This window comes from Coenobita brevimanus, chromosome 101, assembly GCF_032717465.1.
Source record: "Coenobita brevimanus isolate Jiangsu-jjx chromosome 101, ASM3271746v2, whole genome shotgun sequence".
Taxonomy (NCBI): domain Eukaryota; kingdom Metazoa; phylum Arthropoda; class Malacostraca; order Decapoda; family Coenobitidae; genus Coenobita; species Coenobita brevimanus.
The window spans coordinates 19,455,232-19,475,457 of record NC_137054.1 but is presented as its reverse complement, the minus strand read 5'-3'; the positions used below and the strand labels follow the sequence as shown (position 1 = coordinate 19,475,457).

General features: G+C 40.2%; 1 protein-coding gene across 1 annotated transcript in view; it reads right to left on the bottom strand.

Annotated features, from left to right (window-relative positions):
- Positions 1 to 10,598, bottom strand: part of LOC145414985 (uncharacterized) — a 27,428-nt gene extending 16,830 nt beyond the window's left edge. Inside the window, exons 1-2 of the mRNA XM_080284405.1 lie at positions 9,737 to 10,598; positions 9,091 to 9,486 (exon numbers count right to left, since the gene is read on the bottom strand). Of these exons, the coding sequence (XP_080140531.1) occupies positions 9,091 to 9,486; positions 9,737 to 10,598 (1,258 nt within the window). The remainder of the gene's footprint in view (positions 1 to 9,090; positions 9,487 to 9,736) is intronic.
- Positions 10,599 to 20,226: the final 9,628 nt, after the last annotated feature.

The window sequence follows — 20,226 nt, the reverse complement described above, 5'->3', positions numbered from 1 at the left end:
TATAGATAGAGATTGACAGATAGGTAGAGATAGAGAGACAGATAAAGAGGTAAAGACAGACAGACAGACAGACAGACAGAGACAGAGACAGAGAGATATAGATACATATTTATACAAATAGACGTAGATATATTTAGAAATAGATATAGGTAGAGACAGATACATATATATATATATATATATATATATATATATATATATATATATATATATATATATATATATGTGTGTGTGTGTGTGTGTGTGTGTGTGTGTGTGTGTGTCTATGTATCTATCTATATCTATATATTTCTGTATCTCTATCTGTAAATCTATACATCTTTATATCTATAGATCTATATCTATGTCTGTCTATCTATCTATCTATCTATCTATCTATCTATATATATATATATATCTCTCTCTCTCTCTCTCTCTCTACATATATATATATATATATATATATATATATATATGTATATATATATATATATATATAAATTGGTGGTAGTTGGGGGTGCCCACCATCCACTCATTTGATGTAGTAGTGCTATCGGGTGTCTGCCCTTTCCTCACTTCTTTCCTTCATTCTTCCCTCTTCCTTCTGCCTATGAGTGACTCTTTACTGAGTGACAAGCCATATCTTTTCCTGTACACCAGGAAACCATTTACTGAGCTGAGAGGTAACCATAAAACCAAATTATGGCGGCTGGTGGTTTAGTGGGTAATTAAAACGCTCCAATCGGATTGAGCCTGTGCAGGTTTATATCCAAGGGATGGTTGAAGCTTATTACTCACGTAAGGCCACTCAGGGATGAGTGAGGCTGGTCACTCTCATCTTAAATGTCAGGACACACTTATTAAATCAGTCTCCACTAAATCACCGAGGTATGGTGTAAATAGCCGTACTCTTTTAGCAGTGGTTTGTTCTTCTGATTCAAGACTTCCGTGTGTATATACCTTTACTTATCCACTTCTGCTTACAGACTGCCTTAACCGTTGGACATTCGTTTCACATCAACTCGTGACGCCGAATGAAGTATATGATCGATATAATAAGTGAAGTATTTAGCTGACGCATAGCTCAGTCGGTAGAGAGGTGGCCTGCGGACCCACCGGACCGAGGTTCAAATCCTCGCTGGGGCAGGGAACAGTTTAAGGATTTGAATTTGATAAAAACAGACTTTACTGATCTACCAGAAGACCCGCCGACATGTCGTAAAAATACCTCCGCTAATACCAATACACCAGTCCTGTATGAGACAGCCCTAGCATGTACTGTATGCAGTGTGGACGGTGGGTGTCAGCGCCGAAGTGGTGACATGTAGAGGTGTTTAGTATGAAGGAGGACTACTGGGCCTTGGAAGCAGGCTGTGAAGCCTATGCCCAGAGTCGGACACATAAAAAAAAAAAAAAAAAAAAAGACTCAGGATCCACCAACAGCTTTATAACATATCACAATAGGCATTTAATAGTTAACAGATTCCCCTACTTTAAGAAAAAAAAAAAAAAAAGACTGATAAAACAACTTAATCATAACTGTGTTAAAAAGCCATAAAACAAATAAACATATGTACATTTAAGCTTTGGATCGGCTATCAGTACCTACGTTTCGAAGGATATTCATTTTCTAATTATTCAAATAAGCAACCAGACTTCAATACATCTATTAAAGTCATACAACATGCACCACTCTTAGTCAAGCAGTCTGATAACTGGTGCCTTTGTTGACCCACCGAATGGCAGAAATGTCTTTATTCTGAAGCATTTGTTTGATACCTGCCAAATCTATCCGCAACCTCTTTTGAGACACTTTTTTGCGGAATGGACATATTTCCCCACAGAGAATGATTGTCCACATACCATTCGAGAGGAACCGATGATTGCAGAATATTCTTGTGGCCAATAATATTTCTGATAACAGATACCGAAGATAACACCCCATATCAGTGGCTTCAACAAGGGCCAAGGTTTCAGCTGCCAGTGTTCTTCTTACCACTCTCCTAATTTTCTTAGATTCCCATGCCAGTGGACAACAAGTGTTATTTTCAGCAAGATAAAAAATATATAACCTCCAGCACTTGATGTCCAATCTGGAAGATTTGCATGAGACGCATCACTGAATACAGTGAGTTTGGATTTTTCTGAATTACCTAGATTTGGAAACCAAAAGTTGGATTCATTCAGTTTACGTTTCCTTATAATTTTATTTGCTTTACACACATGATCTTCTAGTGCAGTGGTTTCCAACCTTTTCTAATTCTCGTCCCCCCTTACAGAATAACACGTTCCCTGCGCCCCCCTTCCTAAAATACAGTATTTTACTGGCATAGTTGGCACATGTCAATAAATATCATAGATTCTTAATCTTTGAAATTGTTTATATATTCAGATGATTAGATTTCTTATTCATATCTGAAATATTATCCCCATATATAGAAATTACTGAATTCCATCATAATTCATAGTTTTCAAATATAATTACCCTCTTTATCAAGCCTTCGTGCTCCCCCAGTCAGCCTTTCGTGCCCCCCTAGGAGGGCGCGCCCCACAGGTTGGAAACCACTGTACTATTGATCTGCTTAGTTCCAACACATCTTAGCTATTATCTGACCTTGTTTGAGAGCTTAGCCAGGTCAGCTGCCCAATGACACTTCTAAGGGCATCAGTCTCTTCCTTAAAGCATCTTCCTTTCTCAATGATCTAGCTCGAGAAATAGGTATGAGTGACAATCTCTCTACGTATAATTTCCGATCAAGTGTAATTCCTGAATTACTTTGTTTATCATCTAATCCAAGATATCTGAAAATGCCACTACATTCATTAACAATTCTGAACTCAGTTTTTACCTCATTAACAACGTTAGACACAAACACCTCAGATCCTCCCCAGATAAAGTCATCTACATGAATTAAGAATATTCCAGGATGTGTCCCTCATGATACCAATTAAACATTGCAGGATCTGTTTTCAGTTGCACACATCCCAAGTTCATTAACACTGCTTTAACAGATTCATACTAAACACGAGAAGCATCACTCAACCCATAAATACATTTATTTAGTCTCCATACAGATTTATCAGACATATTAGCCTCTTTGGGTGGTCTACTGTCATGAAAACTTCCCTCTGGAAAAATGTTCCTTGCAAAAATGCAGATTTTATATCAATAGATCTGCATTGCCATGACATTGTGGACAACAGGGCTAAGAATACACGAAGTGTTGTCTTTCCTGTTGTCGGAGAATCAACTCTCGTACCTGTGTCACATAGATTTTCTTCGAAGCCCCTTACCACTAACCTAGCCTTAACAGTGGACTGACCGGACTCCAATTTCTTCTCAGTGCATAGCCAGCGACAAGATAAGGTTTTCTGGCCATTATCTGGAATTTCTGTGTTAACATTAAACTCTTTCAGTTCTGTAATTCCTTAAATTTTGCATCTCTGACACATTTATCCTGATGCTTATCTTCTGCTACAAAAGCTTCTTCTGTATCTCCATTTTCATGAACTATATGCCACCCCTTTACACCACTCACAAAATCTAAGGATTTTTCTTCCTCATCCTCATCTTTTATATTCATTCTATATTTGTGTCATCCTGTTGCTTTACCAGTCCTACTTAATACAGTTGCTTCCCTCCATTCATCAGAGTCTTTAAGGAGATATCTAACCTTCTTTCCTACCTTAGGTATGGTATGACTCCTAACTTGATCCTTATTCTTTACCTCACTTGATTTAACTTCATTTACTTCCTCAGTCTCATTCTCAGAGTCCTCCTGATACTGTTAATCAAACTAATTGTTTCTCACTGGTAACTGCACTTTTCTTAGGCTTATCGATTTCCTCGCCCATAACATAATTACTATCTATTATCCTTGACAAGCAGACCCTAATACACTGGCTTCCATGCTTCAAAACCACAACCTTGCCATCCTGACCTATAATCTTGGCTGGACCTTTCCATTCATCTTGACCATCTCTCTTCTAATAAACAGTCACCTGTGTTGAACTGTATCTCACACGAAAGTACACTAAGCCTGAGGGCCCGTCTTATCTTCCCCTGACGTCTCTGCTTCCATAAACGCCCGTCTCCCAGCATGCAGAGCATCCAGATGTTCTGCAAAAGTTGTACTGATAGTGGTCCCTTCTAGAGCAGGTGTTTCATCACAAAGCACTGAGGGTAACCTTGGGTTTCTGCCATATACTAATTGGTAGGGACTGTACCCTTCAATCAGTTGTAGGCGGTTCTTTGCATGGACTGCCCATGCTAGGGCTACTGATAATGATCAGGTTGGTCTGTCTGCTAATATCTTACGGACCATACTGTCTATGACAGCATGGTTTCTTTCACATAATCCATTACTACACGGACTTTCAGCTGCTGTATATCTGTTTAAATTTTCACACATGTCTCTGAAATCTTCAATTGCGAATTCCTCTCCATTATTAGTAAAAAAATTTGAAGGTGAACCTAGACCAGTGCCTATTCACTTGGTCATAATGTGATCAATAACAGTCTGTCTGTCCTTGTTGTATAACACAAAAGATATACTGAACCTAGTTGCTAGATCTACCAGATGTAGAAAATATACCCCTCTTCTTATCCCATTCATTAAGATCCACGGCAAAGGCCTCGTTAAAGTCTCATGCCAAAGGTAGACAGACAACCAGTTAGAGGGCGTTCTTTTATACTTCTTTATAAATTTCACAACTATCACTGATTTCATCTATTAATGCTATGTATCTTGAATCTGTAATTCCAGCATCGCTTCTCGGCAACTTTAATCTATGACTACTAGAAGGCTGAGCAAACTGCCTATGAAGTTTAAAAACTGTCTTCCTTATATCCTTCTCCTGCCCTGTTGCCACCATTACCTGTCTCACATCCACGGGAGATAAATTAGACTTCATTATGATTATGCAGTAATGACCTGATGATGTGTACTGTACAGGAACATCTTTCCCAAAAATATTTATCTTGTCATTTTCAAAATCCAACTTAACTTTAGCTCTTTTCTTAGACGGTTTACCTAGAAGAAGTGGGATGTCACTATTTAATACATCAGTCTTTAGTGGACACTCCCGTCCTTCAAAAACACATGGTATAATAACCTGCTTTAAACATAAACCACATATGACCTGTAAATTCTTTCACTTTACTCAACATTTCACTGTTCAGTGTATCTAGATAACAGGCAATCCAATCCAAACCACAAACTGTTGAAGTACAGGCAGTGTCCAAAATGACACAACTTAATGATTCCTCAACTACTCCTTCAGTGTGAACGTCCATTACCTGGCACTGAGCCGCTACTGTGACCAATAGTTCCTCCAAGCTGATTTCTCCAGGCGTCGATTCTGTTTCATATACTTGTTGCTGTCTCCCCTCCGGGCATCTCCTTGCGTAGCGATATGTGGAGTCACAGACCAGACATCTTGTTGGCCAACCCTGCATGTCCAGCTGGTTTCCTCGCCATCTCTCTTCCGCCGTAGACTGCCCGTACATCAGCCGTCCCCTTCCACGTCCTCTACCTCTGTCACCACTTCCAGAATTATTCCAATTGGCAGAAGGTGGACCATCCAATAGTGCACCTCCAGCTGTTGGATCTTCTTTAATAGTAACTGTACTCACTCCTGTTTCTCGAGGCAGTACTGTTTGCTTACCAAAAAATTTGATAAGTGAAGTTGACATTTGTTCCATGAGATAATTCACTGGTCTTTGGACTTTGATAAAGGATTTTGACTAATTTTGGGGTGCTAAATCCGAAAATGAGCTCAGATTTGCTCTATCACATCTAGTTTTCGTGCTACGGGTTTGCGATATTTTTTTCAATGAACTGATTTAGGTCCTTAGGTGTTGAATTTTGGGATAGCAAACTTGGTTTATTTGCCTATACCTAAGCCTAATTTTGCCTTTACATATTTACATCTATTCCATACTCTTTGTTTACGTATCTTTAAGGGCTGGATAAAGGAGGAGGGGAGGGCAAAGGGGCCTCGCAAGTGGCCTCTCACTAGGGTTGATAAGGACTTTTTCTTTGATTGAGAGTAGCCCCAAGTGGTATGTTATGCTCCAAAAAATATGAATAAGCAAATGTCAACAACATAAAAAGTTTATTTATGCATTTATGGTTGTGCAGTTACAATTGAAATTTCTTAGTATAAAGCTGACTTCTTTCACTGAGCTTCAGTTCTCAAACTTGTGTGGAGACTTTGAGATCTTGGTCTCAAGACAAGAACGTCAAGCTCAAATTTGGCATTCCCATGATTTGGAGGGAGCCAAAAAACCATACCGATGATTGTTGTTTCTGTCTTTTTAACATCAAAGGATTCAGCAGAAAAAACAAACAGTATTTGAAATATCCCAATCTCGAATCAGCTTTAGGGCCCATCCCTCATTGTGATGACATACCAGTACCTATTTTTACTGACCTCCCAGATATTGATGATGGAACTTCAGTAACTTCCTCGCATCTTTCCTCAAGTGGAGATGAACAAAACGATGTGGATTTTCATCTATCAGAAACTTTATTAGGTCAATCTCCATTGTTCACTCAGTTTGAGTTGAACGATTTAAATCAAGACTTGGGTTTGCCAAAACAATCTTCCGAGTTGCTGGCTTCAAAGCTAAAAGAAAAAAATCTTCTTCATCATGACATTATCGTCTCATTTTATCGTAACAGAGAAGAGAAGCTGCGGAAGTACTTCACTTCAGATGACAAACTTGTTTATTGCAACGATGTTGAAGGATTTCTCTTGGAAATGGGATTATCAAGCAGGGGCGGATTTAGGGTGTGTGGGGCCCTAGACCGGTGATGTTATGGGGCCATTAATGGGCGAGCGAAGCAAGCCCTTACAGCTGGGGGTTCCGGGAGGGTGCTGTAAGCCCCCCCGGAAAATTTTTGAAAATGAGCACCTCTAGACTCACTTTTGAGGCCCATGTAGAGATAAAAATTATACTTTTGAAACAATATTCAATTTATGAAGAAGTAGCCAAATGACCAATTTTCACTAAAAATTGGTCAATGGTCACAACAAAACACAGGAACTTTGTGTAAACATTAAGGAAAAATAAGATAAAATAATAATAATAATAATATTATTATTATTATTATTAGCAATAAGAATAAGAATAGCTGCATTACCTTCTTTGGCATTACACATTTGGTTTTTTGAAGATTAACAATAAAAATTAAATATTTCATTATCATATAGCTAACCTAATGAGTAACCCACTGACAATTGCGCATGGATGTTATATAAGCTTTTCTGATAACAGGCACTAGAATTCAGCTTGTGCATTCTTGTTCTAAACATAAAATAATTCAATGGTTGTACAAGAGTATTTTCTACTTCACCCACTTAGATTTTCTATCACGTCAGAAGTAGCTCCATATCATCATTTGCATATAACATTGCCAAAGTTAATGTGTAGTAATAACTTTGCTTGGTCTTTGATAAAAATAAATTACTGTGCTACCTAATCACAGTGAGTCTTGAAGTATCATTCAGCAAATTTGAAATACAGTATAACATATTTGGATATGTAATAATTTGCTAGTAAGTCAAAACATATTCAGAGCTGAGCTGTATGGGGAATGCGAGGAAATATAGTGAAGATCCTTAATGATTAGTTGCTCTCAAATACTTAGCCAGATACAGTACTGTATAATTATACTGTATTGCAACATTAACTAAATATATATATATATATATATATATATATATATATATATATATATATATATATATATAATAAATAAAATTCCTTCTCATATTTTTTCTGTACAGGTATTGTATATAGATTTACTCTGAAATACTTAGCCAAAGCCAATAACAGTACACTGTATAATGTTGTAATACAACATGAGCGAAAAATTAAAAAATCAACATATTATTCTATACAGTTATTGTAGACGGGTTTACTCTCAAAGACTTTGCCAGACAGGCCTACAGTACTGTATGTGCTGTAATGCAAAGTGAACTAAAAAATACTTAACATTTCCTTTTATGTAATATTTATCATTTATGGGTTTATTCTCAAGTACTTAGCCAGATACAGCCCTGTATATGCAATAATACACCATTAACTAAAGAGATCCTTAACATTGTGCTAATATAATAATATGGGTTTACTCTCAAATAATTATCCAGATACATTGCTGTATAATATGCATTAATAGAACATATCAGGAATGGGTAACAAAAATAAATAAATAAATAAATAAATTACATTTTTTTATATAATGTAAATGGAATTCATTCTCATGTACTGTACTGTACTTAGCCAAATACAGTACAGTACTATATCTGCTGCAGTACAATATATATATATATATATATATATATATATATATATATATATATATATATATATTCTGTAACGGTTTACTCTCATATACTTAGCCAGTTACTCTACTGTAAGTGATATAATACAACATAAACTTTCACTTTCTACATATTCATTTACTGTATATGAGAAGCCAAATTTAAATAAAGCTTTCTACTTTCACTACAATCTACGATCTTATAATATATATGATAGAATGTTTCATTAAATAATTAAATTAAGGCTGAATAAACTAGTGTCAAAATCAGATAATGATTGAAAAACTAACATTGATTGTAATCCCAGTTGACTGATCCGCAATGTGTTTATTGTATGCAATTTGTAGGGTACATTTAACTATTTTTCAGTCAGTTTTGAAGATAGGGAAAATCCTTTTTTTTCGAGCCTTCTGACTTGCAAACTGTTTGATGACATAAGTAAAATGAAGCTCCCTTCATTTCTCATGCTCAATGGTCAACAGGGTAAGTGAAGACAAGCGGTCCTGCCCCACGGTGTTTCTTAGATAATTCTTGATTAACTTCAGTTTGGAGAATGACCGCTCCCCAGTGCAATTTATGACAAACATGCAGAGATAGAGCCGTAATACAATTTCAACATTAGCAAATGTTTCTACCATGTCATGTCTGTGAATTACCTGATACATTTCTAGTTCAGGACTTTTTGCAGCCTTTGCACCACCTGATAAAGGAGCAGTTTCAGATGAATCTCTTGGAATGGACTTCATAAGGTGTGCAAATTGCAAAAGTTCTGACTCCAACCCGCCTCCAAGTCCTTAGGATAGGAAGACACAAGCTTTTCAGCAGCTGCTTTAAGCTCAGTGGTCGTTTTGTTTGAAATTTCTGATAAAAAGCCAAATCTCTCTCGACGATCGCTGTAAGCTCCAAGGCATTGTTGTAGGGCAGCACAGAACTTGTCAATGATGGGCAAGAATGTAGTCACTCTAAACTTGTCTCTCCCTGTCAACGTAACATCCTCTGTGGAGTCAAGTTCAACGTGGTGACGCGTGCGCTTCCTAATACGCTGCTTGTCGTCCTTGTATGCAGCATTACCCATAGCTGTCACATCACACTTAACCATAGCTTTTGCTTCAAAGTCATCAAACTGGGATCTCAGGTCTTCAACAAAGTGTAAAAGAGACTCTAGCAGTGTGACAGCTGTGTTGAGGGAGATCCCAGATTTTTGCAGTTGGATACTGGTACTCTGAAACCTTTTCAATACTATATCCCAAACCTCAAGAAGAATTATATACTGTCTCAAGTTCTTTCAAACCTTTGAGAAGACCACTTGCTTCATCTCTTGTTTCAGCTGGCTGATTCTGATCTGAAGAAAGCTCTTCCAGAACAATGATGTTTTGTTTGTGTGCTCTACTGAGAGCAGCTACAGCATCTGCTCGTGCTGATCAACGAGTGTCTGAGAGTTTCTTATCAACTTTCAGCTTCTCATCTTTATGAGTCTCTAGTACCTCACAGTGTCTCCTCCAACGATAGGTAGATGCAACAAGAAAGGTGTAGATCTTTTGTATCAGAGCAAACAATGACACTGCAGCAGGGCAGCTTTCTGCAGCACACTTACCCACCAGGTTTAAGGAATGAGCCATACATGGTATGTACCCAGCTTCACTACACTCATTCTTGTTTATCTGTTGGGTCCTTTGATATTTACCAGACATGTTGCTGGCATTATCATAGGACTGTCCTCGGCAGTCGGTCACTGGAATGTTCTTCTCTTTAAGAAAATCAAGAACAGTTGTAGCAATATCTTTGCTAGTGTGGCTTAGCATGGGAATAAACTGCAAAAATCTTTCAATTGGACCTGTAGTAGGCTGTGCATAGCGGATTGTAAAGGTAAGTTGATCCATGTGTGAAATATCAGGTGTGGAGTCAACAGAAATTGAGAAGTACTTTGCTGTTCTTACTTCATCTATTATTGAGGTCATAACCTTTTCTGCCATTACTCCAATAAGTTCCTCAGAAATGACATGGGACAAGTAGGAAGTAAGACCACTACCTCCGTTTGCGTGTTTCTTGATATGTGCTGCCAGGAAACTGTCGTATATGCTAAGCAGCTCTAGAATGCCAAGATAGTTTCCACTGTGTACTGATCCAATTACTTCATCTTTACCCCGAATGGCTAGTCCGCGTTCGCAAAGTAGCTTTAGAACATCTACACATCTCCTTAATACTGCTTGCCAGTACTCACATTCACTTTCATGTTGCTGTACTAGATTAGAGTCAATACAGGCACCCGCAGACTTTCGAGATATCATTTCGACCATAGCTTTTCTGTGCTGATCTGACCGACTGTGAGATTCTATGACATGCCTAGCGTTCTTCCAACCATTGAAGCCAGTTGTGAATGAGCTTTCCACATTTGACATAAGTTTACAAGTAAAACAATACACTCTACCAGTGGTTTTAGAGTAACAGAGCCATTTAAGATCAATCTCTTGGCCAGATAATGAATGAGTGCGAGTGAATAATGTCTTTGTACAATGCCGGGTTCTGTCTAGCTCTTTCACAGCTGACTCCTTAAAGTCACCATGACAGTGTCGACATTCTTTGCTTCCCCTTTTCAACCAATAGTCACGCACTTTTTCAGAAATTCTTGTGGGCCACAATCCAAGATCACTTTCAAATCCTTGTTTAGTACCGATATTCATAACTCTCACTTCCTCTTCTTGTTTTACTGAATCCTGACTTCCTGTATGCTCAGCTGTCGGACTGTGTAAAGTTTTACTTTGCTCAGTAACATGGGCAAAGCCATTTGTTGCTTCACTAACTACGCTAGGTTCAGTACTAGTCGTTTCAGGCGTAACTGGTGTCTCTCCTATTGTACATTCAGTCTCAGGCATCGTATCTAGCACATCGGCTTTAACGCCTGTACGAGTACTTGGTTTATTTAAGCTAGGACCAGATTCAGTGTGAGTTTGTGATGTTGCAGATTCAGATACTGTGGGATATGTCAACCACTGAGTTATTTTTGGCAGTTTTTTTACTCTTTCCATTTCTTCCGCCTTTTCTTGTCGTTTAACAGAGCCAGCTTTATACTTCCGCCCTTTATCACGATCACGACTTGTTGATTTCTCCATTGTGCCTCACTGCCTTATCTTGAACTTAAGATCATACACTAAACTTACCTAGAGAGAAAAATTTGACTGATCATATTTAGGCAGTACTATATGAAAATGTGAATATCCTCTCTCTTTCTCTCTCTCTCTCTCTCTCTCTCTCTCTCTCTCTCTCTCTCACACACACACACACATACACACACACACACACGAAACAGACACAAGCACAATGCAAAGACTAAAAATCAAGGCTATCATTACTATTGAATGCTGGAAACTAACACTATTCTATCAATAATAATAATAATAATAATAATAATAATAATAATAATAATAATCAAGAGATGTCCAGAATCCCATTGTCCAAAGTTCAACCTACCAAGGATAGTTTAGGATAGGGACATACAGGGTCTCCCCACTAGGCTTGTAGTTGTAGGGAGGGCTAGGGCCTCGGCCTAAAGGTTTTCATATAGGAGCTTTCATATTTCAAAGACTGATGACATTTACAGCAGGGACTATTACATAAAGATCTTATAATATAATCACTGATGGGGCCCACCACCCATACGGACCAACATCAAATGAACACCCCATTGATCTATAAATAGCCTGTGCTGTGGCTATGGGTGCCAGGGTTAAATAGACCTGCCGGCCCTGTCTTTGAGGAAGGCATGATGCCTCCCTCAAACTCTCAAAGACAGGGTCAGCAGCTCAGGCATGACATCAAAATATCTAACCCGATAAAAATTCAAGGTTCCAATACGATTATTGATAAAATGAACTTACTCTCTCTATCTGTACGGGTCAGCTTGATTCTTGAACTTCTTGGTGGCTTTTAACTTTAAGGGCCATGCAGGCAACGGGAGCCTAATGTCCTACTACTATACCCGTGACCCGTGAAAACAAACGCCATGATAAAGGTCGATTCAGAAGTGAAAGAGAAAAAGTCTTTCCAAGTAGGTATAATATATAATTTACATTTAAATAAATTATAACATGAAATGCTATTATTTATTTGTGAAATAAATTTATATAGTTATTGTCTACTCCAAGTATACAATAAGTCATTATCTACTCCAAGTATACAATAAGGTATCAAAAGTAATAATAATTTTAAAGCAATAATTATTATTGTTTAGCAACACTATCAAGAACAAAGAAAACGGAGCGGAGACTAAGAGGTAACAGCAGTTGTGATCTTTAAGGGGCAACTCGGCCACACTGACGATCGAATTTACGATTTTTGTTTCACGATTTTACGTAATTTTTACATAATTATTGTAAAATTAAGACATTAAGCTTAACTATCATAAGGCTTCTTTTACGATCATATATTCAACATTTTTTGTCCAGTCCCAGGAAGAATTAAACCCTATTTATTTATTTATTTTTTTATTATTATTATTATTATTTATTTTTTTTTTTGAGGCGCGGGGCCCTAGGCCATGGCCTACTCGGCCCTATCCTAAATCCGCCACTGTTATCAAGATATGTATCCGATGATTGGAGACTTTTCATTGACAGTTCAAAAAGAAGACTAAAATGTGTCTTGCGTCACAATGGTAACTTTTTTTTTTTTTTGGGATATTCTCCCCACAGCATGGTGGGGAACGGGCAAACAAAGAGCCCGTCAGAGAGGAGTCAGAATTATGCTCTCAATTTAGAGCAAAGCGGGAACAGCAGGCTTAATGACGAGTGGGAGCAGGAACAGCAAACTGAAGGACGAGGCGAGGGCGGCAGGGGCACGGGAAGGTGCGATGGTCGGTGGTGAAGAACGGCTGGGCAAAACACCTCAAGGCTCCTCCTCCGAGTCGGAGACGTCTGTGTACTCGGAGTCGTGATCGGCGTCGATGTCCTCGTATAAGTCCAGCTCCCCCGAGTCTCTGAGGAGGGACTGTGATTCGAGGTACTTTTGGACGGTTGGGAGAAAGTCACGCTCGAACTTCTTGGCGAGGTGCTGGCGAACTTCTTCTGTTAGAATGTCGTCTGAGTTGGCAGGGGATGTCGGCCGGATGGCAGTCGAGAGGCTTGCAGGCGGCGAATCAGCTGTGGGAGTTGTGGGATCCACTCCCTCAGCAGCAGGTGGAAAAGCGGGGACGGCAGCCCTTTCCCCCTCGGCTGCAGACGGCGGAGGGTGGATCTCAGCAACGGTGTCCAGTTCCATGGCCGTGATCGGTGCCGGGTCGGTAGGAGAGGCAGACGAGCCGGTAGCCCTGTTGAGGGGTCGGTCCAGACACAGCCGTTTGCGCGGTGTGCGGCGGGGCTGTGGTGGAGGTGGCCGAGACTTGGGCTGCGCGGGCGGCCGCCGGGGACGACGATCTGGGCGAGGGGCTAAATGTGTGCCTCCGACAAAGCTCCGGGGGATGGCAAGTCTTGGCAGCCCGTTCTCCTCAAAGATTTGAGGGAGGAGAACGTGCAGCAGAGCCTTGTCACCCCCACAGAAAGCCTGTGCCGTAGCGACGCACATCGAGACTAGGAGGTTAGTCTCCCCAGAACACCCAGGATCACGAGACCGGCGCCTCTGGGCCGTGGGGCGCCGCCGTGCATGGGCAGAGCCCTTCACAGCAGCACCCCCCGGCCCAGTGACGTCTGTAGCCTCGGGACCCTTGGGTGACTGGCGGAGCCAAAACTCCACAGCCTCACCCTCGCCAAGAGAACGCCGAAGGTGTCGGGGGTTAGGTGCAGCGATCCGGAGACTGTGCACGAAAACATCAGCACCGGTGTCCCGGCGCTTGATGAAGCCGTACCCAGACTTCACGCTGAACCACACCACCGAGCCTGTGATCGTAGCGGCTCCCGGCGGTCGCGAACTACTGCAGGATGCCCCCCTCAACGGGTCGTAGGCGGAGTCAGTAGAGCGCGGGGCGGGCATGGCTGGGAAGGTCTCACTGAGTCGGCAGTGATGTTTCCCCTACGGCTGCTCGACCGGAACCCTTTCGGATCGATTCCTATAGGGAATTCAGTGACCCTTAAAGGGGAATATGCCAACATAAAAGTTGTTCTAGAAAAGCTGAAATACAACAGTCATGCTTGGTTGATTTGTGTTGATTTAAAAATGGTGAACTTCCTTCTAGGGCAATAAAGCAGCTACATGAAATACCCGTGCTGTCTCTGCTACTGGGATAGTAGGGGAAAGGAAGAGCATTGGGTTAAGGGTGAGTGGCCATTAAGAGACAGCTTGACACCTGGACATAAGAATATCATAAATGAGCCATTGTTTTATCCGGATAATATAATTCTGCCACCACTTTATATCAAGCTTGGCATAAGAAACAGTTTATAAGGCTATTAATCACTCCGGGAACTGTTTCAACTATATATGCTTAGCTTTCCCTGCGCTAAGTGAAGAGAAGAAAAAAAGCCGGAATATTCGATGGCCCTCAAATCAGAAAGTTGCTGAACGATCCACAGTTTGTTGTCTCAATCTCTCCTATTGAGGTAAGAGCCTGGAAAGCATTTGCCAGTGTTGTGGAAAACTTTTTAGGGAAACCGGAAATCACACAACTACAAAGAAATCGTGAAAGAGCTCTTGTCCAGTTTGCACAGAATGGGATGCAAGATTAGCATCAAATTGCATTACTTGCATAGCCATTTGGACAAGTTTCCAGAAAATCTTGGCCATGTGAGCGAAGAACAGGGTGAGTGTTTTCACCAAGATATCAAAGTAATGGAAGAACACTACAAAGGCCGATGGGACTGTAATTTGATGGCTGATTACTGATTACTGCTGGACCCTTATGAGAGATGTTCCAGATGCTACACACAAAATAATGTCTTTGCGAAAAACATTTTGCAATTGAAATAACCCAGTGGTGTTATTGACTGTTTTTACTTTTTAGAGAAAAAAATAAACTGTTGTTTTAACACTGTAACTTATCAGATCTATGGACCTATGGTTTACCAATTTTGCTTTTTAAACTTATTAGACGATAAAAAGCAATGTGAAATAAAAACAAAAAGAGCACTGTAGTTCGAGTATCATAATTCCAATACACTGAATCATTTTACTCTGCCAATTCTCTAAACTTTAGCACAAAATTGCGAATTTTCAACAAAAGTACGGCATACCTTATTTCAAAAACCTGATGTGATAGATAAAAACTGATACCAAATTCGGATTCAGCACCCCATAATTACCTGAATAACACACGCCAGAAAAATTGTCTTAACCAGTGTTATCTTTCTTGCTGAAGTCGACTTCTGTCACTACTACAGGTAGTTGTCTCTCCATCTGCGATAGACATGCATAGTCCAGCATCTTAAAAGCCTGGATAGGAATAGATATATCCGTTCCATACTTATTCAGTTTAGTATAAAGTTTCTCGTATTCCACTATATAATCCTCCATTGAAGTCTTCACTTTTACTATATTTATCAAATTCTGACCACGCTTCATAAACACAAACAAGCTCATCTTTCAAATACACACCATCAAGATACTTGACAAGCTTCTTAATCCCATCTTCGTCATTCAGTGTCTCTATGTCCAATTCATTGAATACTGTATCTCTTATTGGGCTATCCTTTGGGAACGACAGGGCAACTGCTAAACTCTGCTGGTTCTTGGTGAGTTTAGTTACCTTGGTCCAGGCATCGATCTCTATCTTCCATCTGTCATGCGGTTTGGACTCACTAAACACTGGTGCGTTTGTGTATCCCTGCGAGTGTGACGAACCTTGGGACATGACATAGAGGGGTGGGGTCGCAGAAATGTTCGAGGAAGTTGAACAGATGTCGCCAATGAATGGTAGCTACCGGCTCGTTCCTTCTCTTCCAGCCTCCACCAACACAGAACCACGCTCTCCTACCATATTAAATCAGTCTCCAGTAAATCATTGAGGTATGATGTAAATTGCCGTACTCCTCTAGCAGTGGTTTCTTCTTCTGGTTACAAGACTTCCGTGTGTATATACCTTTTTTTTATGCGAGGAAGAAGGAACGAAAAGCTGAGCCCACAGAATGTTTCTTCCAAGAAAAAAAAAAAAAATACAAAAGAGGGCCAAATTCAAGATCCATTCATTTCGAGATGCCTGGACACACTGCGTTTGAAAGACTGGAGATCATAGGAAGTAGGAAATACAGACAGAGGGAGACAGATCCAGAATTGACCTGTTGCATAAATAAAGGACTGGGAGTAACGGTTAACTCTTGCATTAGAGAGTTGGACAGAAAAGGGATGAGCATTGGTTGCTAGACGGGTGCTACTCGCCCGTCGTAGAGGTGGAGGGATGCAAGCAGACAGTTCAGAGGAGCAGTGACCATTGAAGTAGCGATAGAAAAGAGATAAAGAGGGAACAGTGCGGCGAAAAGACAGAGGTTGAAGGGAGCCAGTACGAGGAGGAGAGTTGATGAGACGAATAGCCTTTGACTCCACTCTATTGAGAAGAGCTGTATATGGGAAGCCTCCATACATATGAGAGTTGTACTCTAAACAGGGGCGAATAAAACCCGTGTATAAAGTCAACAACTGTGCAGGGGTAAAGAAGGCACGGAGTCGGCCTAGCACACCTAATCTCCTGGAAGCAGATTTTACAAGAGATGCAATATGATCTTTCCAAGATAAGTCTCGTGTGAATGAAACCTCAAACATGTTCAATGATGATGGAAGATTGAGCTGGATATTATTAAACATTAGTGGGTACTCCTGTGGAAGATTTTGTTGAGTTGATAAGTGTAAAAACTGAGTCTTTGATGCATTAAAAACAAGATTATTTTTACCCCAGTCAGAGATACGAGCCAAGTCAGACATTAGGTGTGCCATAGCCTCATCCCTTGTTTGTTGAAGTAACTGCTGAGATAGAAGTTGCGGAAACCGAATGGAAAGGTGAAGGGTGGAATCATCAGCGTACGAGTGGATAGGATTAGATGCACAGATTAGAAGGTCATTGATGAATAAAAGGAAGAGAGTTGGTGATAGGACAGAGCCCTGAGGAACACCACTGTTGACAGATCTAGGAGAAGAACGATGACCGTGTACAACACTAGCTATAGAACGTCCAGAAAGGAAGCTATAGATGAAGGAACAGACAGAAGGATAGAAGCCGTAAGATTAATGCCAGACTCTATCGAAAGCCTTTGAGATGTCAAGTGCAATGGCAAGGCTTTCGCCAAAGTCCCAGAAGGAGGATGACCAGGAGTCTGAACGTCGAACAGGGCAGTACTCCCGAGGTTGATGGCAAGCTGGTGATAGGGAGAGCTGGAGCTCCCGTTTCACCAGCCCTCAGGACTTGATCCTGACCATCTCCCTTTTCTGAACATTTTCAGTGAATTCATTTACACAGAGAGTAGGCCAGCATGCTCTCATGATACCTCTACCTTCAACTGTCTACACCACACTACATGCGCATAACATATCACACCTTCTATTCACATCTTTAGTAATGGCCGCTGCAATCTCACAATCAAATGAGGTGGTATCTCGGATTGCCACCACCGGCAGGGTAGGGCTGGAGGCACAGGGTCCTCCCGGTCGCTATCAAGCGACTGTGCCAGCAGCGACTGTTGCTATTTCCGGAAAAACTCGTCGGCGAAGAGGTGACGGTGTGGCCTTATTCTTTACCAACGTCCGCGGCCTTACCACGAATTTAAACTCAGTTCATTTTTCCTTCAGTCCATATCCCCTTTGGCCCTTTTCCTCACAGAACCACAAATCTCACCCTCTACCGATATATCTCCATTTTGTTTTCCCGGTTACCATCTCCTTACAAACTTTCGAAACAAGGGCGGCACCTGTTGTTATATCAAATCCCAATATGCAGTTGATACTATTTTAAACTTCACTTCATCCAGTTTTGATTACTCATTATATAAATTAAATTGCCAAAACATTACCAAATATATCTGTGTAGTTTATCGTTCCCCCAATGCTTCTTCGGAACCCAGTGTATTTGATTCCATATCCACTCAGTTGAGTAACCTTGACCTTGCCCTTGGCAATGAAATTACCATTTTGGGTGATTTTAACATACACAGTGTTGAATGGCTATTGCATTCTGCCCGGACTGACGACGCTGGTCTAGAATGCGAGCTATTTGCGGAATCGTTTAATCTCACCCAGTTGGTAAAGCAACCAACCAGAATACCTGATAACCCTGACCATAATGCCCATCTCTTGGATTTATTCTTGACAAATAATCCAGATCAATACAGGATAGAGGTACTGTCACCACTTGGATCCTCTGACCACAATCTCATCAAAGCCTCATTAGTTAACCCTCCTACACCTCCCCATTCCGAACCTGTCAGGATGACCCGATGGCACTTTGACAGGGCAGACTGGGATGGATTTAGAAATTATCTTGCTGATGTTCCATGGCAGTCTTTCTTCTCTAGTGATCCCAATTCTACCCAGTCCCACATTTGTGACTTAATACTAGCTGGTATGGATTTATTCATACCAAGTCAACAATTCACTAAAAGATCAAACTCTCCAAAATGGTTTGATGGCAATTGTGCCAGAGCAACAGCCCAAAAGTCATTAGCATATAACTCTTACTTAAAATCAAAAACACCTGAATCACTCTCCCAATTTAAAATTGCTAGAAATCATGCAAAAGCTGTATTAAATCTATCCAAATCAAACTTTCTTCAAAAGCAAGCATCAAAACTACTTAACAACCCTAATGACAATAGAATATTCTGGTCAACTCTTAATTCTTTCAATAATAACTTTAACAAGTCATCTTCCATTCCCCCACTAAAATCTTCAGATGGCAATATTACAAATGACCCACGTGGGAAAGCAGATATCTTTGCTAGTACCTTTGCAAGAAACTCTACCATAGATGATACCAGCCAGAATGTCTCAGTACTGGAACTTGATTCTCCCGAAATTGCCCCACTTAAAATACAGACAAGATTTGTAAAATCCATCCTAGACAATTTACCTACCAACAAAGCTCCAGGTCCAGATGGAATTCCGCCAATTGTTTTGAAAAAGTGTTCCCCTGAACTTGCCTTTGTCCTAGCTAAATTATTCAGACTATGCATACGTACTTCTTTATTCCCAAATTCATGGAAAGAAGCCAATATCCACCCAGTTCCGAAGAAAGGAAGTTCGTCTGACCCCTCCAATTACAGACCAATAGCTATCACATCTTCTCTTGGTAAGGTATTTGAAACTTTAATTAATAAGCATATTGTTAAACATCTTGAATCCAACAACTTAATTAATGATAGACAATACGGTTTTCGCCACGAAAGATCCACCATTGACATACTCAATCTCTTAACTCATACCATCCATCAATCAATTGATCTTTTTGGAGAAACTCATGCAGTAGCTCTTGATATCTCTAAAGCTTTCGACAGAGTATGGCACCGTTCCCTGCTGTCCAAACTCCCTTGCTATGGACTAACGTCTTTTGTTCCTTTGATTTCTTCTTATCTTAGTGACAGGAAAATAAGAGTAAAAGTAGATGATGTATATTCGAATTTCCACTCAATTAACACCGGCGTGCCGCAAGGATCAGTTCTGGCGCCAACCCTATTTCTGGTTCATATTAATGATCTCTTATCTGTCACTCACAATCCCATTCACTCATATGCAGATGACTCAACACTACATAGTTCATTCACACTCAGACATCCATTTACAAAGTCTAATATCTCTACCTCTCAACTCAATACAGCCATCTCCATAAATGAAGATCTATCTACAATCAGTGAATGGGGACAAAACAACCTTGTCTCTTTTAATGCTAGTAAAACTAAATATATACAGTTTACCAATAGACAGATATTGCCAGACTCGTACATTACCTTCAGTGCTACTAATATTCCCATCTCCAAAAGTATTGAAATTCTTGGTGTCTCACTTAACAGTGCC